The 22,983-nt window shown below is 34.0% G+C and overlaps 2 protein-coding genes across 2 annotated transcripts; both read right to left on the bottom strand.

Moving 5' to 3' along the window:
* Positions 1-5,296: 5,296 nt before the first annotated feature.
* LOC144842299 (ubiquitin carboxyl-terminal hydrolase 38-like) lies at positions 5,297-12,303 on the bottom strand. The gene is made up of 8 exons (XM_078698732.1): positions 12,247-12,303; positions 10,409-11,343; positions 10,092-10,193; positions 9,716-9,874; positions 8,973-9,163; positions 8,308-8,401; positions 6,698-7,999; positions 5,297-6,417 (listed from the first exon to the last, which is right to left on the bottom strand). Exons 2-8 carry the CDS (start codon positions 11,324-11,326, stop codon positions 6,250-6,252), a joined length of 2,934 nt encoding a protein of 977 aa, XP_078554858.1. The 5' UTR covers positions 11,327-11,343; positions 12,247-12,303; the 3' UTR covers positions 5,297-6,249.
* A 980-nt stretch (positions 12,304-13,283) lies between these two features.
* LOC144842253 (uncharacterized) lies at positions 13,284-21,391 on the bottom strand. The gene is made up of 8 exons (XM_078698663.1): positions 21,089-21,391; positions 18,187-18,250; positions 16,697-16,791; positions 16,061-16,168; positions 14,929-14,970; positions 14,700-14,780; positions 13,411-14,460; positions 13,284-13,377 (listed from the first exon to the last, which is right to left on the bottom strand). The coding sequence occupies exons 1-7, from the start codon at positions 21,158-21,160 to the stop codon at positions 13,846-13,848; spliced, it is 1,077 nt and encodes a 358-aa protein (XP_078554789.1). The 5' UTR covers positions 21,161-21,391; the 3' UTR covers positions 13,284-13,377; positions 13,411-13,845.
* Between the last annotated feature and the right edge of the window lie 1,592 nt (positions 21,392-22,983).

Genomic DNA, 22,983 nt, shown 5'->3' with positions numbered 1-22,983 from the left:
AGTAACAAAGTTATCTAGTTTAAACATGTAGTTTATAGTAGGCCTTTTTCTGTTGAAAAATCTAAAACGTGCAGTTTTCTTCGAAACCTGTTTGATGAATCACATTGTAACCTATTTTTAACTCAAACTCAACCGGTTCTGTTTTGGTGACCATTCATGGTTGGTTTTGTAATGGTATCATTATTTAATCCACAGATTCATGGTTAGTTTTGTAATTTCAATATTATTGAAGAGAGAAGTCCAATGTTTGCGCCATTCAGAGACTGTATGAATTGAGGTCAAATTACTACTACTATTATTGCTTTGCCAGTTTTTGGCGATTGAAATTTGAATCAACTGGGGTCTTTAAATATAATTTTTTTTTTTTTTTTGCATGGACCCATCTGCTGGAAAACATTTTCTTGAAAAGAGTGGTATTTTCTCTCATAGAAACGGGCCTATATATCTCCATGGTATAGGAACACAAATATATTCTAATAGAATTGTTTACTCTCAAATCAGTATTATGGGGAATGTTCAACTTAAATTTCTAATCTTATCTTATGTTTATATTATCTTTGGTTTTAGCAGATGATTTCACTATTCTCCAGTAATTACAATATAAACCTCTTTGACTCAATATATATTATAGTGGACAAGTTACTATGTCACATAGCCTTTTGCCCAATAGGCATCCGTGGCTATGTTTTCACTACTTAAGCTTTTAAAGAAAATATAGCTTAATATCTGCCAATTCTGATTTGCTTTCAATCCATTCTTAATTTTATGAAGCCTGATATTATAAATAACAATTTAATGATTTAGACCTACTTTACCATATATATTTCAAATTCTTTTGTTTTGTTTTAGTTTTCTACTGATAATACTATTATATCTCTATTGTATAGATGTAATATATTTCAATGTTAAACTTATTAATATTTAAAATAGGAGAAGGGGGGGGGGGGGGGGGGCCTAAAAATGGTAAAAGTACTGAACTTAAGCTACAGTAGGTTCTGTAGGATTTATTTGCTTTGGAATCACATGGTGAAACGCAAACCAAACTTTACTAGTGCTTATTTGCCATTTTGACAGATAAAATGAAATTTTTAACTACTTTTTGATATCTACAGTATCTTTGACACCAGTTACCGTAAAAAAATCCTGGATCTTCCTTTACTTAATACATAGACATGAATATCTTAATGGTTTTAAATTTATATAGCGCAAACTACAAATAGTCTCTATGCTGTTTAGCACAAGTTTGAAAATGAAAATGTTGATGTAAAATAAACCACGAAATAACCTAAGAAAACCGAATAAATTGACCAAGACAACAGAAAAAAAGTCCGAAAACGGAATCTCACATCACCACACTGTTTCACTAACTTGTCAAGACAAGCTAGCTTAACAGTGCATTTTGCTCGGTATAAAAGATAAAAGCACAATGTTAAATTGATATCCACAAACTATTCATTTATATGCGTTGCAGGTTTAGTAACATAGCAAAGGAATTCTCAACCATTAGAAATAGGAAATCCGTAAGTGGGAAGATTAAGGGTGGTTAGTTATATAATAGCCCAACCGAGACCTAGTTCATTTCATGCACTTTCCAAAATTCCATCCGTTATCAAAGCTTTTAATTTGCATTAACCGAATTGATCACTTAATATCCAATATTCAAATGGTACTGCCACTCTCACTACTTTTAATAATAGTTCTGAAATGTGAAGTTATATGTAAAATAATGTGATATATCAAACAAGAAAGGTTGGTCTGATATTTATAATTTAAGTTTTTGACATTTTTTTTATTCATATTACGAACATTTACTGTTAAGTTACAAACTATATATAAATATTCAAGTTGAAATTTTATCAAGGGAGGGTGTGGAGGTTGGGGGAAAAACACCAGGCAGTGATGAGAAAAAAATCCCTTTCTATTACACAGTATAATGATTCTGAAAGAACATGGCTGGCACCCAAATCATAGGAAATTGCTGCTCTTCACCAATGTTGAGGGGTTCACCTTAAAAAGTAAAAAGACACCCGCCCCCTGCATCCCCCACCCTCTTAACAAAAACTGTAGTATAACATTTGTTTTTATTTGTTACAATGCATATTTTAATATACTCTAGTCTTAAATGTAATATTGTGTTGTTTGTTTATATAGAGAATAGTATATTTCACAATAATATTTACAATCACTTTATGGATTTGTTGAGACACCTGGAGCAGGAGCTTATTATAATTACTGCATTACACTCAGCTAGGCCAACAAAGTTGCAGAAACAAAACATTTGATCTGCCTATACCCCCTAGCTGTCACGGCATATTTGTTTCGTTGAATTTAGATATTGCTACTCACAGACTTTAATATCTATAATCTTATTATTCAATTGTATTGAACACAGAGTGCGCGGAATCAATACACACTCTTGCATTAATTCTCTTATCTATACATTTCCGCTGTTTACTCTTGGGAGTTATGCTTTTACTATCTAATCACTATTAATACGTTTAAAACTGAAGTAAAAAGCATGATTATTGAATGTACTTATAAGGGCATTGTACTTGTTTAACATTCCTAAATTAAAAGTAATTACCGTATCAAAAAACAAAAACACTAGGTTACGTTTAGAAATTAGGAAGTGGTAATTTGTTTTTTGGGCCGATGGGGTGGGGGAGGGGGACACTTGGATTTAGGGCTTCTTTCATTCATTTATAAACATAGGAAGGCAGAAACTCAGGTATAAGGATACCATAAAGCGGGATTTAAAGGCCAGGTGCGAGCAAAAAATGTCTATTGATCATACAGTACATTCTAATAATTATCGATCTATAATTTCTCCTATGTTTCATTATTTTTTTTTTTTTGCTACACGATTTTGTTGAAAATAAGCATTTTCTTATCAGTGGAAGGGAGGTGGTGATAGTTCAAATTACACAGTAAAATCCTGTACATAAATAGAGAGGCATTTTTAACAAATTAGGAAAAAACAATTTATCAGATGACTAAATATAGGTAATATAACAATTAAAATGAATTTTACGTTTCTGGTGTTTTTATTAAACTTTTATTTTCGTGCTATAGCAAACATTATCCACTGTATACCCACCAAATATTATTTCTTTAATACCATATTGTACAATTTATTTATAATTATAGCAGACGCATATCACAAGGTTTTTAAACAACACAACAAAGGAATCATAATATCAACCTTAATAATTATATTAGTTTGGTTTTTTAGAAATAAGGGTTTACACAATACAACAAAAGAACCTAGCATGTGAATGCATTGTATCTTAGCATTACGATTACAACATCTCATTTTTTGTCACATTTTTTCACATTTGTATTGTGTGTGAATCGTGTAATTGTATACCACTCTCACTTTACACCGCAAATAAACTCTGAAGAAACACCCACGAATAGAATAGAAACTCTGGAGAGATCCTCTTCATAACAATCCTGCAACGCCACAGTTTTGCAATAAAAAAGGCTTAAATACTGTCACTATGGATGATAAATACAATTAAATAAATATGTGGGTGAGGGTGACCTTCTGACCCTTAAACCAACTCCACTATTTTAGAGTCGTACATTTCACATTGTGTCCCTGGTGTACCCCTGAACTCCAAATTAGCTTCATTAACACCCTGTGTGGGTGCAAACTGCAGGTTTTGCTACGCAAATGTAAAAGGGGTAGAAGTCAACTTTAGAAAGCGAGACAAAAACATACTCAACTCACCCCATATGAAACCTCTGTGTAGCATCTGCACAACCTTAGCATCTAAACATCTACTAAGAACAAAACTATGTTAATATACTGTATAGTGATTACGAATATCATTTTATAATTACACTTATATCAACTGTATAGTCTTGTACTTACTGCATTGTTCTGCTGTAGGACTCCCAGGTCATTTAATTAGGTTGCAAGAGGTGCCTCTATATCCAGGTCAGCATTAATGCCTTTATTTGAATTTCATGAATATATAATTTCCAGGGAAGTTTTAATTCGAACACAATGTACGCTGAATATATTTTTTAAGACATCTTATTAAAGGCATAATTCTCCAACACACCTGGCGAGACTTTCACAATCTTCTGCATTCAGAACATTGAAAAATAATCAATTACAAGCCATGATGGCCGACTTTTAAAGAATTGAAGGGCCTATTTACACAATTTGAAACACATGTCCTGAACTAAATTTAAATCACATGATTTTAGCAAGCTCACAATTAAAAGTACAATTTGTTTTTCATAGTTACGGTTACAGTCGGGAAGAACTTACCAGAGCAGTTCGCACCAGAAGTGGAAAACCATAGGCCAAACTGTTGAACTGGTTGTAGTTTTACCTCCAAATAATACCAGTAGGATGTAAATCTGTCTAAGTTGTTGGCAGATCTAGCATGTTTGAGATTCTTATTTATGGATGGATCAGTACTTGTATATTGCAATTTTCATAGGAAAATGGCAATATATGGAATTGTCGTATAAAATGATATGCAACAAATGGAATTGTGAGAAAGGAGAGTAGGTTTGAAATCCTCTCAGTCAAGATATGGAAATAGCATCATCTCATGTTTTCCTGTATGAACTTGTTTGCAGTAACTTCATACTTCTTCACGATCCAGGTAGCCAGCGGTTAAAAAAAAATTGTGCTAGGCAGCAGAACAAAATTATGTCAGATTATGCTGGACACAATTATGGCCAATTGTCACTAAAACCTTGTACCAAAGGGCAGTATACGGGTATGTGCAACTAAAGCAAAACCAAAAAAAATACCAACATAAAACTTATCAGTTTTTGGCTTGGCCAAATTATGCTAGATTTGGTAATTATGCTATTTTTCCTTTAAAAAATGCTAGAAAAAAATGCTTAATCAACTGCTTCATAATTGGTTTTCCAGGAATTATGCCAGATTATGCTAGATTTTCCAAATCATGCCTAGCATAAATGGTAGACTCTAGATGGGGCCACTATGTAAACATCAGTCAGCAATGAATATACCAGAATTAATGATCTATAGTTTCCAAGTACAAAATGGTATAATAGTATAGACATTACACTTCTGTAGTATATTCAATAGAGGGCTCACATCCTCTAATTCTGGAATTTAAATTTCTAAATCAGCCAATTGAAGCCGACTCCATAGGTTTATGAAATCTTGGTATGATATGCCTTAAAGCACATGCATCTCAAATTCGCAGAAAGGACAAAAGAACGAAAGATGCACATTGGGAATTACTGATAAATCATCAACCAAAATCCCTAAAATACATTTCTACGTAAAAATCATCATATATTCACTTTACAACCGATACTTTTATTCGAGGTTTAGTGCGGAGGTATGTACAATGTATACATAAAATCAATATGGTGGTACGCATTAACAATACAAAAAAATTACCGTATTATATTTAAATTAAATTGTACAAAATACATTTTAAAAATATTAAATCTCTGTCAAAACACGTTTCTCTTAACATTCCATTTTAGTTTACATTTTCAAAAGGTGGATAAACCCTGCATTTAGTTGAACATATATTACCATTCCTATATTATTCAACACCTATAATTTAATAAAAATATCACTTATTTTTAAATACTAATTTAAAAAAAAAAGGTTTAAAACCAAATAAAAGATTTAGGATATTTCTTTTAGATACCAATAAATACAGTATCATTTTTAATTTTCTGGATTCACAATTCATATGGCACTACTCTGTATAGTCTCATACAGTGAAATGCTCATTTTCTCACATCTTTTATGGTAGTGACTTGCTTACGAGAATAAACCCCATCGAAGATAGATATCATGGGACATGATTTCCCTTTTATTTTTCTGTAATAATATTGTATTATATAATTTTGGTATCAAATTAAAACAGACACAGGGGAGTCTTCTCTAAAATTGTTCTTAGTAAGATTTTTTGTTCTATAGATCAAAAAGATCATTCCCTACTTAGAAATTATATGAATGACAATTACTCTGTTAGTATCTAAATATATATAACACTGAGACATTATTGACATCACTACAACATAGAAACATTTTGAAATGAGAGAATTAAATGCTCAGATTTTACTATATATGAATATATCTATATGGTATAATGGTGGGTGTGGAGTGGTTAAGGCAGAAGAGGATATATATAAAGGTTTAAAGAAGGGACAACACCACACTTTTTTTAATTGAACCTTTTTTCTTCACTATAAAAATTTACTTTAGACAAATAGTACAAGTTTGTACCAAAGTTAGCAAACAAATCTATTGACATGAGTGTTGAAACCCCCTCCTCCTCCACCACCGAAACCCTGAGAAGGGCCATCTCTGTCATCTGAATCTTCTGGTCGGTGGTAACTAATATTCTCTGTACTATAGCTCACTCGCTTTTGATTTCTTTTTGCAGCTGCTTCTTGCTCCTGTTTAAAAAAAAGAGATGATTAATATATTGTTGATGACTGATTTACAATTTACAATGGATTACTTAAAACAGTTTCAGTGGTACTTTCAACTCATATAATTGTCATTATAACACACCTAAACAAGTTCCTGTCATTTGATTGGATGATTGTGGGTCCCATGGCATGCAACAACACATTCTATTGCACAATCGTGTAATAGTACGTTTTTTTATAATTATTTGTTTTGTATTTTCAGATAATTAATTTCCAACAAAGAGACAAAAAATACTTTCAGTACCTTTAAAAACTTCATGTTGTCTGCTTCAACTAACTCCTTCAAATGGCTAGGTAACGCACGCACAAGAGCCGCAGCTTCACTCTCACCATCTACGCTATCATCTGAACGTTTATAAAACAGAACATATGCAGAATCGCGGTTAAAATGTTTCATGACTTTACTAAAACTTTCATAGCTTGAACGTGTTACACGACAGTCATTAAAGCTGTGCCAGGAACCTTCTTTTTGACCTTTCAAATTTCTTGCGTAACAAAAGTAATGACCACTTTCTGATGATGACCCAGAATGAAAGACAACAGCAGATAAAGTGTATTTCTGCGACGACCTTGATGGATCTGTTTTTCTATACTTGCCATTATGTCGGCTGCGTTTATTATCAGGAGCATCTGCACTTTCAGCAAGATCCGTCTCTGCAGGTCTTTTCTTTCCGTCTTTCGTGTGAGTCAACGGTAACTCCAAAACCTGTGGGTACTTTACATCGGTTAATATCTTCCTTCGGACACACGTTTTAACATCGTAAGCAAAGCGCATAAGCGTTAGAATTAAAACTTGGGGTGATTGTGTTATTTCAAGAGTTTTTTCTGCATCTTGTAACTTTAGACAGTTTTCACAGTTGTATTTGTTATCTCCTTCCATCAGTTCTGGTGATATATAGTGGTCAAGCATTTCTTCAATGTGAACCTCTTTGTTACTGTCATCCGAATCGTGCCAAGGTGTTGGCCCTGTTCGTGTTTCACCTTCCACTCTACTCTCAGGTATTGCACTCTGAGTAAACCTATCATGTCGCCAATTCACTGGACCGATAAGCTTTGGAACTGCATCTGAACTTGATGATGGCCCACCTTCGGGGCTGTCTCTTTCCGGATTATGGTTGCTTGGGTTGCGAGCCGAGTTAGGATCACCACCAAGCATGCTTTTGCTGTCTCCTGAATCTGGAAACGCTAATGGTAAATCATAAAATATCTCTGTCCTCATAGATTCATGATTACAATTTAAACAACGTATCCTTGTCAAGGACTCGCCACTGAAGTATTTTTCAGTAACAGTTCTTTTCTTTTGTTTACCATCAGATTGTTTATCGTTTGTTTTTGTTTTACTTCCACTATTTGAGGAGTTTTTTCTTAAGTTCATTTCAGTGGTGGCAGCCTTGGTACATTGTGGAAGCTTATGCAATGTTTTATCTTCTTCATCAAGACGATCTAGCAGATACTTAAGGAATTCAGAGCAGTCTTGTTGAGCCCTTAATGTAAACCATGGGGGCCTAGCAACCTCAACAAACTTCTTTGGTTCAAATGCTGCCCTCTAGAATAATAGAAATAATAAATATATATATAACAAGTTTTATACTAAATTCTGGCAAACCGGAGATAAACTGACACTGAATACAGTAGAACTCTTCCTTTGGGGCACTCCTATACAGGGGATTAAAAGAGGACACTTTGTTGGGTCTTACTAAAGGTGATACTCTACTCAGTGTGTTTGAATATGGTATCTGGAAGCAAAATCATCAGTACTGTACCTGGTAAACAACATTATGACATTTAAAACACTCGAGTCTGAATATGGTATTTATTCTCCTTCTAATATTAAATAAAGTAAATACAACTCACATTAGAATGTTTCATGAATGCAAATAACTTTCGTATCTCAGTGCGTATTTTCTGCGATGACACTGTATCCTCATAAAGTATATCATCTGAAAATCTAGAAATAAAGGACCACAGTGAGAAAAACAGTGAGACAAATGAAATGAAATTAAGTCTATTGCAGACATTACCGTAAATCTTCTAATAGTAGCCCACACTCTAATAGTAACCCCCCTTCTAATAGTAACCCACCTTATAAGTCAATTATCTATAATAATAACCCACTACTCTAATAGTAACCCATGGGATTGTTTATGATGCAGCCGTATTTTGAAAAAAAGGAGATAATGCATGTTGATCTCGGGAGTGGGGGAGGATTGAGTGTTTTTGAGTTTATAAAATAAAATATATATTATTATTTTGCTATGAGTTGCTGACCGGAAAAGTTGGGGTGGGTTATTATTTTCAGGTGCCTAATTTAAGATTAGCAATAGTAACCCACTACTCTAATAGTAACCCCCTTCTAATAGTAACCCATCCTAAAAAACAATCAAAGAATAATAACCCAGGGTTATAATTAGATTTACGGTATTCCAGCACCAGACCTAGGAACAAGTCGTTCTCAAGCACATGCTCTTTGGGTACGGTAAATGACGCCCCTGCCTTAACAGCTCGGCTATTACACTTACTCATTGGTCATGTACAGAGCTTGTACAATGCTGTTGAGATAACATGTGTTGCCTAGATTAACTAAACCCGTTTTTCCAGTTTCAGACTTGGCTGCAGATGTCTCCCTGCCATCGCTGTATGAGTCTTTACAAGTCCAGGCACTCTTATGGAGCATCTGCTTCATCGACTCCTCTGTTGGCTGTGGAATGTCCTACAAATTGATACAAATAGTTAAATAAAAATGTTTAATAGTTTGGCTGGTATTCATCAATCTTTTTGCTTAAGTCAAGAAACTTAAAAAAATCATTAAGTAATCACTTAACAGATTTAAGCAAAATTATTGGCAAACAAAGTTAAGATGATTTTTTTTGCTAAGCATGTTTGATAAATCTGACCACTGTTTGTTATTTCAGCCAGATGTAAAATGATATACAATTTTATTTAATAATAATAATAATAATAATAATAATAATAATAATAATAGGGAATGTCCCCTTAAAATAAATGCCTCCAACACAAGCATTTTGATACAATTTTGACTGTATTTTATCACTTGATCTTGTACGGTATGAGATATCACTACAGGCAACACCTATTTAGAATTGATCCCTATTTAGGAGATACTGTAACTGAATTTCTGAAATTGTCTTAACCTGGATGTTGATAGATCTAGAAAATTCAGATATTTGACTTAGGTTTAGTTTGTTGAAATATGAATGAATTTTTCCAAAAGTTTTGTTATAGTATCTTTCAAACAATATACCTGAAAGACATCTAGAAGTGGCTGATAAAGCTCAGGATAGCCAGCATGCTGATACATCTGACAGTAGGTCAACTCAGCCAGCTTCTTTAGATGCTCATGATTCTCATCTAATCCTAAATCTCTCCATGATTTTACTAAATCTGGCACAAGATCTACAATCTAAGAGAGATAAATGGCATGGTTAGTGTTAAAACTCTTGTGACGATTTTCTGCCTTTAAAAATCCAGGTAACAGTCTCAGGATATGAGATCACCCGAGTGAGAATAGCCAGGACTTTGGTGCTGATAAGAGTTCACAGACTGTACACTGGTTTGGAATCAATGGTCTCCCCATACTTCAGTTCAGAAGTTGGCATGATTCTTAATTGTTCACTTACTTTATGAAAAGCTGTCGGTTGGTGTTGAAAGCTTAGTAACATGTGTCTCAAAACAGCCAATGAACTTTCACGTACATCAGAATACCTCAGCATTTTGAATACCTACAGAAAAAAAATGGTAGTCATGCTAAGTTGATTTAGGCCTAAGTTACATGAAAATGCATCTATAATGTACGAGGAAATTGGTAGCTTACAATTTCGACAACCTATGACCTGTTGAGGAATGAAGTGAGTAAGCACATGCTAATCTTTCAACATGTATTAACATGAAATAACTAGTTCCTAGGTCACAAATAGAAAGCTAGTGAGTTACACACCTGTACGATGGATTCACAGGATACTTTAATCAAAATGGAGTACTTCTTTGCTGCCGCTAAGTTCTTCAGGAATGCAACGATCCACAAATGAATGTTCTTTACACCAGGCCACTCTAGCCAATCAATCATACGAGCCAATGCCGCCGTCATATTCACATCTGGTATTGACTGATCAAAGGCGGCATCCTTCGTAATCTTTTTGATGATTGCTACTGGTACTCTTTGTACAAGAGCACCGATGGCAATTGAAGGACTAGGAACATTGCGATCTACAGAAGAGATCGTTTTAAATGCCTCCATCAGAGACGGGATGACTGTTATGGTGATGTTATTATGCCAAATGTAATGTAGAAGTGCACTGATTGCTTCAACGTCCTTCTGCTTTTTAACATCTGATCGAGTGATTATTTCTCTATTAACACATTTTATCAACATTATACATAAACCCTTCATCTTGTCCGCCTTTGGAATACACTCTGGAATATCGACAAGGAGTCGACTCAGAGCAGCTAAAGAACTTAATGGTGCTTTATCTCTTGCAAGAGCAATGGCATTCTCTTGTATAATGCCATGGAAAGGTCGTTTATCATCCATAGTACGTAAACATATATGAATAAAATTGATAGTTTTATCAATCTCTACAAAGCCATCCAAGTCAATAGTGTGGCAGTATTGTAATAAGAAGTCCCTAAATGCTAACTGATCCTGCTTGCCCCAAGCTTTAAGCACCATTGTTCCCATTTCTTCCTCAAAGTCGGAATCGCTATAGACAATCCAAGCCATTGCTGTTTTGTAGATGCGCATTAGTTCGTCTACTGTGCCAACCTTTCCAGGGTTGGTGCAGAGTTTAGTTAAAAGTCCTTTCTTTAAACCTTCTTTGTGGTTTGAAACCATCAATCCTCTTAGAATTCCATCCATATTTAGTGTCCTGTTTTCTATTTGGTGAATAAAATAAATATAATAATAATTATATAATACCTGTACCTTTTTACCAATTTCATATTCATAATATTAAAACCTTGCTGATATGTACAGACCTCCCAACTTTGAAAAATGAAATTTTGGGAGGTTTTAATAAATGTCCAAACTATAGAGGGTGCTATAATATTTGAAAAATATATCAAACCATAGAGGGCACTACTAAAAATGTAAAACATGGGTATGTCAGGTGTGCAAAAGGCAGAAAAATTGTATACAGTATATTTCATTAACTAAAAAATACATGAACAGAATTTATTATAAATTTTAATTATTCTTTATCTAGAGTAAATAGAAATTATAAATATCGGAATAATTTTTTATCCAAAATACCGGGAGCAAATTGCATTTAGGAGGGAGGTCTGTATCTGGCTGATTCAATTTATAAATTATATTAAATTTAAACTACTGAACTGTACAGTATATTAGCACTTAAAAGCTAAATCTTATTTATTATGCATAGGCCTAGTAAGACATTTATCTGAGTAAACTTACGACAACCTAGAATCTGATAGCAGGGCTTTTCTATCCTAATTGTCCTAGCTTTAGCTTATTAATATTTGACCTAGCCTAGGCATAGTGTACTTAGTAAGGTTAGTACTTCCCGTACTAACTATATAGCCTAGGCCTAGGCGCGCCTAGGTTTAAGCCTACATACATGATCATGAGTGATGCTCGATGAGTTAAAACCAGCAGTCCGTCCGGTAGGCCTAGGTTAGGCCTAGCCTACTTAACTAGAGACTATCGCCGATACAGCGACACAGTAGTAAGTAACAGTATTACACACACAATCCTCTAATAGGCTTTTAATACAGTTTCACACACCACCTTCGAAATATAATTTATGACTAAGTACTAACTTTTCAATCTTCTTTTGTTCTTGGGTTTAATTTTTCTTCGTACAAAAACATGACAAATTCGATACGCAGTTTTTATAATGTCAAAGGTTATTATTAGAAAATGTTTCTAAAAATGTCGTCGCGCGCCCTCTCCTTTTTTCCCTGTGGCAATGTTTCACTCTTGATATAAGAGCAAACTGATATTTTCAGGCAGAAAACTGATCTGAAAATCCACCACTGTCCTGAATTATTAAGCGTGCGCGTAAATTTGAGAAAAAAAGTTTGAAAACAAAAGTCTAGTCCTAATTTGACAGAGGCCCACACACACCGATAATTTTATAAAATTGTTGCACAAAGAATCGTTATGGTTTATTTCTCAGCTGTAGTTTCAGTAAGTGTTTTAATTTTTTTTCTTTGTTTCTTTGTTTCTTCCTTTTTCTTTCTTTGATTGTTTCTTTCTTTCTTTCTTCCTTCCTTTCTTTTTTCTTTCATTCTACTGTCAATTGTCAATTAGTGATAGGCCTCAATCCTTGCCTGCATCATTCAATCAGACAAATTACCTTGACTCAGTAAAATACCGTACATCGTTATCACTTTATTCAAATAATGTATACTAATCAAAATACATATTAGTTATGTTAATATTTATGAATTAATGCTGGTTAAATAACCTTACTAAACTGAAAATGGCAAGACTCTTCATTTTTTGGGTTTACCTAGAGTTAGGTATGTGTTTATAGGGTTAGCTAACTTAAAGATTTACCATACCTTTTATAAGCCAGAATCTTTTATATCCCTATAACGTTATTAATTACCGTATTCATTTCGTTTATGAAAATGTTAAAAAGCAATTCGGTCTGCGCACCATGGGTTTTTCAAATAATGTTATATGAAATACAAAATAAATATTACTTTACTATCCTATCACTGTACACTATCCAACTACACCTTTATTCTTACTATGTAATAATTAGAATAAATTTAAAATACTAGAATGAGCAAGTTTAAAAAAGCTAAAATATCATTCTAAACTTTTCAGGTTTGTTTACAATTACCGTAGCGCATACTTTAAATTCTCTAAAATCTCTGGAATTTATACCGAGCAACGTTTCTATGGCCATACTTTTACACTACCCATTAGGCCTATTTCTACTTGTTACGATTGTTAAAACTTTAGAAATTAACCTTCACCTGCAAGATAAAAGCTAGATTTGATTTTGCTTGGAATCCATTGAGTTTATAGCATATTCAGTCTTAAAGAAGGTTAAAGCTACAACCACGTAAAGCTCGTTGGACGCAACGCAAGGACGTAACATATCAACCCCCAACAACAACACCCCCACCCCCTCTTTATGACAAGTTGAATCATCTCTTTTGCGACGTACGTACGGTGTTCGGATCCACTTGTGACACGCAAGATTCTGTTCTTACGTCGTCACTTTGCATCAATACGTTTTGTCTGCGTCCTTACGTTGCGTCCTATTGGGAACCAAGCTTGAGTAAATCTGTCGGTTGTGATTAATCAACTCTTGAGCATACGTCGTTACGTTACGTCCTAGTAAGTGGAACCCAAGTTTAATAAAATGTATTGTCTTGTTTCGTAATTTCAGCAACATTTTTTCAGACAATGCTCTCCACTTTTTCTTTCATCGAGATGCTATGATACTGTGGAGGTGCTGCAAAGTGCCTCACGCCAAAATTACCATTCTGATGTTGGTTGCCAGCCACTTCTGGCAAATGCGACAAAGATCGAGACGAGTTGCGAGTTTCAACGATGGTTCTACGGTTTAAAGTCGACGACATATATGGCGTGTTGTTGGCCGGTGTCGACGGGTACGAAAGTGCGCGACCAACCGGCAAGTATGAACCGCTTTCTGACGGAGCGGATGGTACAATCGCATCTACAGTATCGTGTTCATCATTGTTATCTGTGGTGTTCATCGGGAAGAAGAATGTAGATTCAGTGTGGGTTGATGCCCCGTCGTGCTGACATAAATTCTGTACGTACGATCCCGCAGCTGACGACTGTGGTCTTGCGGGATATTCGTAATCAATTCCTGTCCATCTGCGAGACGGTTCCACTGATTTTGACCCACCCATAGACTGGCTCGACAACGGGGGATCGAATGGAGAAGGTACTCTTGTAGTATATACTGCAGCACTATCTGAACCAACTTTCGAGAATGGAAGGGTCATCCGGTCCGACACAGCTATGTACATAACAGGAGGCTCTTCCTAAAAATAAATAAAAAGTTAAATTGTAAAACTTCACCACCTTAAGAAATTTTCGTGATAAAATAATAATAAAAGTTATTGCGACTTGAGGTAAGGAGTTATGCCTCGGACGGTGATGTTGTTTTTCTGTTAAAGATAATATCGGATACGGTTACTTATTTTCCCGTTCCCGAGAAATGAGCCTAATGGAATGTGCCTCCTATTGCTAAAGTTTAAACAATGCATAATATTAATCGTACCGTTGTATTGTAACTTGCTTTTGTTCCCCGACCATCCTTTAGCTCTTGATATTGAGAAATAACACATAAGTTCATAAAAATCTGAAAATTTAAATTGAAAGGTTCCAATTATTATTTCAATATCAATATAAGTGTGCTGGTATTTGTAAATGACGATTTGAATGGAATTGGTATTATATTAAGGTATAATAACACGAATATCATATCTATGAAGAAAACTAATACTCACAGAAAAGCAGGTGCCTAATAGATACATAATTGCTACTATAAGCTGAAAGAAAAAGTTAAAAAACATAAATATCCTCGCTGGTTTGCACTTCTGTTGTTCTGTTATTAATAAATATACCCAGATGAAAATGTTTTCACATTCATACCCAATAAGGCGCTTAAGTTGAAATAAATGTTGCTGGTCGATCATGATGAGGATGATGATGTAATAATGTAATGTTGTTCGATTTATATAGTGCCTATACAATCAAAAGATTGTCCCAAATCGCTGAGAGAAAAATCAGAAAGAAATTACAAAGAAAAAAGATGGGTTTTTAAGAGTGTTTTGAAAACTATGATAGAGGATGCATTTTTAATAGGATCAGGAAGATTGTTCCACAGTTTAGGAGCTGCAACTGCAAAAGCTCGATCACCGTAGGTCTTAAGGCGGCTGGGTAGAACAAAAAATGCTGATGGATTAGTGGTCGACCTAAGAGATGATGATTATGATAATAATGATTATTGTTTGAGGATTTGCATGGCGAAATCAAATGTTGATATAAAGTGTGCGGTACACCACGTATATTAGTTCTGAAAAGAACTTTTGTGTTTCTCAACGTTTCGATCAATATACTTTGATCTTCCTCAGGAGTGAAGATGCAGAAAGTCCTGGAAACTGTGGATATAAGTGAAATTGGGTGGGATTGGTGTAAAAGCTAAAATAGCAAGGTTCACAATGGGAGGGATTGAAACTAGCTATAGAAGGGCATTGTTTCTCAATCATTGAACAATGATGAATGGAAACTTGTCATAGAAGAGCTTCTACTTAGGCCCAAGCCTATTTTTCACTACGCGAATGTGTTCTCGCAAATCGAAAGCGTCAGCTTATACGCTTTCGTAGAGAGGGATTTCGGAGATGGAAACATGAATACGCATGCGTATAAGCTGACTCTTTCGATTCGCCTAGTGGAAAGTAGGCTTATATGAATAACAAATGATTATGTTTATAAATGTGCTGATCGATAATAACGATGATGATAGCAATGATGATGACAATCAAGATTATAGCTCTATGGTAACGCAACGGTAATAAAGATAATGTTGCTGAAACAATGAAGAATGTATAATTAAAGATACTATGGTTATTTGCTTACAATTTTAACCGTAAGTATAATCTGAATCCAGCCGACCAATTGGACACCGACAAACATGGTCATTAACACAATGAATGGTATCAAAAGCATACGAGAATCACGTCGATCCTGCAAGAATAAGTTATATTTAACCAGCAAAACAAAAGTTTGATCAAGTTTCTAAAGTTAGTTTCTATAGGCAACTTTAGTTTACAATCTCTGACTTTGGACAGAAATGTATTCCAAAATTTGCTAGTGTCAGCCGGCACACCTCGCAGCAAAACAACATTTTGATAAAGTTTCTAAAGCTCAATTCAATTCAATTTAAATTATTCCGAAATTGTACATGAACAATACAAACAACACTAGACATGGAGGACTCCAACAGAGAACTCAATCACTGTCGAGATGAAGCTAGTCTACACTAGGACACTTTAGTTTACAATCTTTGAGTTTAGACAAAAATGTTTTCCAAAGTTTGTCAGTCGGCAAGCTCGCAACAAAACAAAAGTTTCCTTCTTCATTTGTTTGCAACAGTTTTCTGTGTAGAAAAACCGCACCTAGGCCTAAATCATAGAATGATAATATTCTAGCATGATATCAGAAGGCTTTAAAGTGTTCAATTATTACTGTATTGAGATATTTCTAATTACTTACATCCATTATACCTCGTATGACCAGCATTGATGCAATAAAGTTCATCACTGAGAATATAAATGTAACGTACGTTAGCCACTTCAATTCCTCAAGTTCTGAAACAAGAAATAAACTAAATTTAGTATCGTAATCAAGCCTTTAACAGAAATAGAAAATATATGGTCCGTAGTTTCTAAACATGTTGTTGAGAAGGGATTATAATATCAAGTAAATATGTTCAATAAAGAAAACTTATGAAGGATGATTTATCGACTTAATTGTTACAAATCAAATAAAATATGTTTTGTTATATAGTTTAATTTACAGTAAATTTAGATCATGTTGATGTATGATAATCTCTTTTATTTCGTTCAGTTGTACATCGTAACACTCAAATCAAATGACTCAAACGCCAGTAAATCTCATTACAACAAACGCTGATTTTAACACTATGACCAACCCCTATTCAGAAGATATACCACTATCAACTGTTTTTTGGTCCCGAAGGTGTCCCTTTAAAGGGGGTTCTACAGTACCAGCAATGAGGAGGTGCCAGTAAGTCTATCTATGCTGTAAGATTTTCCTTAAATTGTATTGATAATCCGGCCTACAAAAGTACATAGTCAGTTTGTTTAGCTTGTTTTAATCTGGTTAGTATGGTGCCGCAGTACATATTTGTAATGTAGAATGATATACATAATTGATTGTCATGAAGACTGTTTTCCACGAGGCAAATCAATTTAACGCGAATAGAAAACGTTGGCGCGCACATGTTTTCATTATTTCCATCTATTTGTTGTGACGTGAAAAATGCGTAATCAATCAGAGCTCAGAAATGTTCAACTCGAGCGAATAGATTCTATTAAGTGGAAAATAGTCTTACGCTTTTAAAATCGCGAACACGGTATTGATTGGCAGAAAGGTTTTCCTCTGGGGCAATTAACTTAGGCAGGCATAATGTTACTTTATGAGATATTTTTAGAAATTAGTTTCCAAACACTATAGTTGGCTGACAATATGAATCTATAAAAAGTAGTCTTTTTGGCTATAATTCACGCTTCCTGAAAGAAACACTTTTTAGCAGTTAGGAAATCTTATACAGAATAAAGGATTTGCATGGAGAGGAAATTATTCCTGAAAGAAACACTTCTTAGTACTTTTTACAGAGGATAAAGAATGTGCGTAGAGAGAGAATACTATTTTTTTTTTCATTTATTTCTTTATACTGAGTAGCCTCTTCAGTCAAAGACTGGTCTCCCAGAGGACCCAGTTATGATTTGTGACTGTAAGTGACAGTGACTGGATGTGTATACTAGTACACCGGTGTAACCCCTACTCTATGTACTAGGTTCTTTAAAGTGTGCACGGTTTGTACACCTTATTCGACTTATCAGACTTGAACCATGGAGCGAGTGAGCCACTCACTCATTATTGGCATATTCCTCCTAATTATTACGGTACAAATATCAACTTATAACCGGTTATACTATACATCAAAAAGTAATACTCACCGTCTTTAACTCGAATATGTTTATGAGCGTAGAAAGCACATATGAAGGTAAGAACACAATATACCTGTAACAAAAAAAAAGAAATACTTGAGAACACAGTTGTGACGAAGATTGAAATGGTGTTGATGTTGAAGTTGTAGCAGCTAGAGTAAGTTGTAGTCTACAGAAGTATAACAATTAGTATGACAGTCTAGTCCAGAGGTCTTTTGCATAATACAAAACATGAATTCTATTTCTAAGGTCAGAGTTCAAACTGATGGTCATCATCTCATGCATGTGGTTTTCTAATTCCAAAGTCTGGGTTCGAACCATGGATTAACAAAAAATAATCTCGCTAATGATAATAAATTTGTTGTCGTGATGTTGATGATAAAGATCATTATGTCATCATTTCAGTGATCACCATCATTTATCAGATGATTGAATTCAGGACGATGGAATTTGAAATCGATTATGCTAGACAAACTACTATCATATCGTGCTTTTAGTAAACCAGTGTGTATGAATTTCAGAATTCGATTTTACACACAATTCGATTCGATTGGTAACAATAGGGTATGGAGTGACAATGCTCTAGGCATATTGATCCTATAGAATCTGTTTTGATCTTGATTCTCACAATTTGTACCGAATAACGTTCCCTCATTCTATGAATATTGGAGGAACTCCATTCATAATTTTAAGAACAGAATTCATGAGAGTTGTAATAGTCTGATTAAAACCATAGCTAACGTACTTCCACAATCCAACCTACATCGGCGTTGGTGCAAATTGATATTTTAGGATATTGTAGATTGTTTATGTGGAAGTTAATTTCCTTTCTCTTTTTTATTTGTATGATTTTGTATATGGATGTTCTATCCGAAATAAAGGAAGTGAATGAATGAATTACGCAAAATCTATTTATTGTTGGTGGAGGTCCAAACTCTGTGACTGTGTCTTCCTCACACAAGTATTACTTTGATATATTTACATACTATTTCGTATTATTTTCATATTGTGTGAAAATAAACAAATAAACCTATATTATATAAACGTGTATTTAGGAGAGTCTTCGATAATATATGCCTACGTTTGATTTTATTTGATTACTACCGGGTACATTAAATAAATACTACTTGAGCTAAGGTACTGAAAAAAAGACATTCACAAATATTTTCAAAAAACAATTGATAAGCCTAATATTGTTTTGTGGTTCCTGTGTTCTTTATTAATTTTCGTTAATATTGTGAATTAATAAAATCAAAACCTATCGTATCATTCGTCATTATGAAATTATGATGATATTTGTCAGCCTGGTAACCAAATGAAGGCCATGATATAGCGACAAGATCGAAGTAAATCAAATTGAGAAATTACCCACAAGGTCTAGATGCTCTTAATATAGAACATATTATAGATATAATGGATAGACATATTGTTATTGTGTTTCATCATGGTAGAGAATTAGTTTATAGGGAAGAAGTTAAGCTACAGTGTAAATCAAATGTTTTTATTATTTAGACTTACACTTACATTTAGACGCACTACTAAAATGTATTCATTTATAAAGTGCATAATTATAATACATACGAATTACCACTCTAAATGCATAGGAAAAACACAAATAAAGAACTAATAGGCCTACAACATTTATATAATTAAGTCTGGGCCTCCATCCTTTTTTTTTGTGCAATCACATCCCAGTTCAGTTTATACTCGTCAGTTCCTCGAATTTACGATATACACAGCCACTCTCATTGAGTTCCTTCTTTCTCACACAACCCAAACAACCTTTGAAATTATGCAAAAGATAGGACAGTAGTTGAAGTTCAGTATTCATTTCACTATTTGGATGATCTATCTCCCTCCCCTCTCTTTTTGATATTTAGTTAGATAAGCCTCTCTCACTCAGGCGTAACTTTCGCATGTCCCCGTGCAAGTCAGTAGTGAACCTTTTTTTTTATCAATCTCACAACCCGGATTTAAATTTCACTTCGTTTGAAGTCGCATGTGCATGTGCGGCATTGTACAATAATTCATTGGAGAAAATGTAATAATCGAATAAAATACAGTTCATGTTAAAGTCAAGGATGTTATTAGTGTACAGACTGCAGTCTCAGTCAGTATGGTATAATTACTTCATATCTGTGATTATCTTTTGGTTTACACATGTGTATGTATCTACATCTCGATTTTCATTAGCTCTGATGTTTTCCAAAAAGCTTGGAACTTTCTGAGTACTGGTTTACCGTTTTGATTTAGCTTATTTGTACCTTTTGAGATTTGCCAATGACACCCCACAGCATTGTCATTTTCAGTAATGCCTTACATTTCAAACAATGTTATATTATGGAGGAAAATAATTCCTCCATGGTTGTATCAAACTTATGTTCAACATTACTGCTTGATTTCATTGTACGGTAGGCCTAATTGAGAAATGGTTTGATATACATAATACTGAAATTCTGTATGCATTAGTACCTAACATTTAAGCCGTCTTAAAGTGACGAATTATTGCTTTACGTAATGTTCTTTAGCCTAATTAGTACCGTAGTAGCTCTGTGTTTTTACTATTTATATAAACAAAAATAAATATATTAGATTTTATACACTCTTTACGCCCTCTGTCATTTACATACATAATAATACTTTTGTATAGGCCTATAGATAATATATTATTTAATTCAATTGTATTTGTACTTTTAAAACCATGAGTTCTGCTGGGCCTTCGGAGTTAAATAAAGTTGAATTGAATTTAATCCGTCCGAAATGTTTTTGAGTTTATTGTAGATAAAGCAATAAGATAACCGTTTTGGCGTACACATTTAAATACAAATTATTTCAGGGAAAAGACAGGATGATCTTTAAAAAATACAAAATATCGAAAAATGTATTACTGTACTAATATAAACATACTTACCATTGAGGAGATGGCAGCACAGATTGAACCTCGGCGAACACCACACCAAAGGCATTTCCTAATCAAAGTCATTTTGTCGGCTTTTATTTAACCTAAAATCTGCAATCCTTAATAATTCAAAACTTTTTCACTTTAAACATCATATGTGTTCACACACATGTCTTCTTTAGATATTCACGGCCTAAAATTGAGGACACATTTGGTATTGGTGTTTTAGTTTTGCTGAACGAACCAAACAGATGATTCCTGCTACGTGTCCAGGACCAGAAGATCGAAACAATCACTCAGCTTCCAGTCAACAATATCAAAATGTGATATTGGTATTGTGATTATGCAAATGTTTCCCGTTTCTGCTTGGAGTTAAAGTGCGAAAATCGTTATTGACCTGCGAATCTAGCTCCGCAAAACTGACAACCAACCAGAGGTGCGTGCGATGGCCGGTTCGATCGACCGCACCATCCAATCGTGCTGCTTTGTTATTGTGGTCGATTCACAAAGCTTCAGCAGTTGATTTAGCAAAATCATGGTAAAAGTCAGGTGAGGGGTATTCTATTTGTGATGCAGGAATTTAATTATAGGTCTATTATACATCGAAAGATGAAAAATCATCGACATTTGATGATCAACAAACGATTCTCTGTACTGTAACGCCACATATTATGATATATATAATCGAATTTGGACAACACCATGAAGGCCTCAATGGTTAGGAGGCTGCATATATCAAGCAGAAGGTTCCGGGTTCGTATCTCGGTTGGGTTGGGCCGGCTTTTCTCTCATTCTCACAGATTTCCTCATCTGCATCGTTTCAATTAATTCATTTTCAGTAGGCCTGTATCACCGCCGGTCAGTTTAGAATTAATTCTGTGTCTAGTAATTAAATAGATTATTGTATTGAAGAGGTTACACAGAAAAAAATAGAATAAAATGGGGCATTTACACTGACAAAGGAAATATGAAACAAATATATAAATGTATATATTTATGTCAAAGTAAATTAAAAAGATAGAATTAGAATGAATGATGGTATAAATCAAAATGCACAGTACTCTAACAACAGAAAAAAAAGATTCAAGATTCAATTTATTGTCACATAATATAATATATATGGTATTTGTTTTCCTGAGCTTAGAAACATAGATATAATAAAATTTAAAACACAATATAAATACGCAACACCTTAACTAACTTAACTTAACTTAACTTAACAAATGTACATTATATAGATGACAAGCATATGGGAAGAAGGAGTCTCTAAAACGGTTGGTTTTAACTTTGCATTGCCGAATTCTACCAGATCTATTAAAACTTACAATACTATTTAGTGGATGAGTCACATCTTTAAGTGAATTTCCCTCTTCTATTAATATGAATAATAAAGAAATTAATGTTATATTTATAGATAGCATTGTAATACCGTAACTAATAAGGGTAAAGCTTTGTCTACACTATCAAACTACTTTGACAAAAAAAGTGGGATGTACCCATAATTATATGGTAGTGATATGACATCATCATGTCCATATATGGGCACATCACATTTTTTGTCACATAAAGTTTGACAGTGTAGACAGAGCTTACCTTTGGCTATGAAACTTCTTTCATTAACTCTAGAGGGCGCTAATCAGCAAACCGATATTAATATTTTCATCGCTAAACAATTCCTTACATTATAATTCAACAGCTATGACTAAGCATACGGAAATGTTACACTTTGATCGCGAAATAACATAACCAGTTTATTTACTAGGAATCTTAACAAATTTATTTTTAAAGTAAATTCTATGGAACTGTTGTCAATGTAAACAATTATAATGAAGGGTAAAAATAAAATGTATGTGAAATAACAAAGCTCCAGTGCAGAAAAATAATACTGTAGCAATGATAGTAGATAA

Source organism: Antedon bifida, chromosome 5, assembly GCF_963402885.1.
Source record: "Antedon bifida chromosome 5, ecAntBifi1.1, whole genome shotgun sequence".
Taxonomy (NCBI): Eukaryota; Metazoa; Echinodermata; class Crinoidea; order Comatulida; family Antedonidae; genus Antedon; species Antedon bifida.
This window is presented reverse-complemented; position numbering and strand designations above follow the sequence as displayed.

What these genes read in the sequence shown, in the direction of transcription:
- LOC144842299 (XM_078698732.1), bottom strand. Translation starts at nt 11,326, where the DNA reads ATGGATGGAATTCTAAGAGGATTGATGGTTTCAAACCACAAAGAAGGT. An exon ending in AACCGACAGCTTTTCATAAA is followed by an intron (nt 9,875 to 10,091) that starts GTAAGTGAACAA and finishes TATCTCTCTTAG; the next exon opens with ATTGTAGATCTTGTGCCAGA. An exon ending in GCTCTGTACATGACCAATGA is followed by an intron (nt 8,402 to 8,972) that starts GTAAGTGTAATA and finishes CTTTATTTCTAG; the next exon opens with ATTTTCAGATGATATACTTT.
- LOC144842253 (XM_078698663.1), bottom strand. Translation starts at nt 21,160, where the DNA reads ATGACTTTGATTAGGAAATGCCTTTGGTGTGGTGTTCGCCGAGGTTCA. An exon ending in GTGCTGCCATCTCCTCAATG is followed by an intron (nt 18,251 to 21,088) that starts GTAAGTATGTTT and finishes TTTTTGTTACAG; the next exon opens with GTATATTGTGTTCTTACCTT. An exon ending in ACATATTCGAGTTAAAGACG is followed by an intron (nt 16,792 to 18,186) that starts GTGAGTATTACT and finishes TTCTTGTTTCAG; the next exon opens with AACTTGAGGAATTGAAGTGG.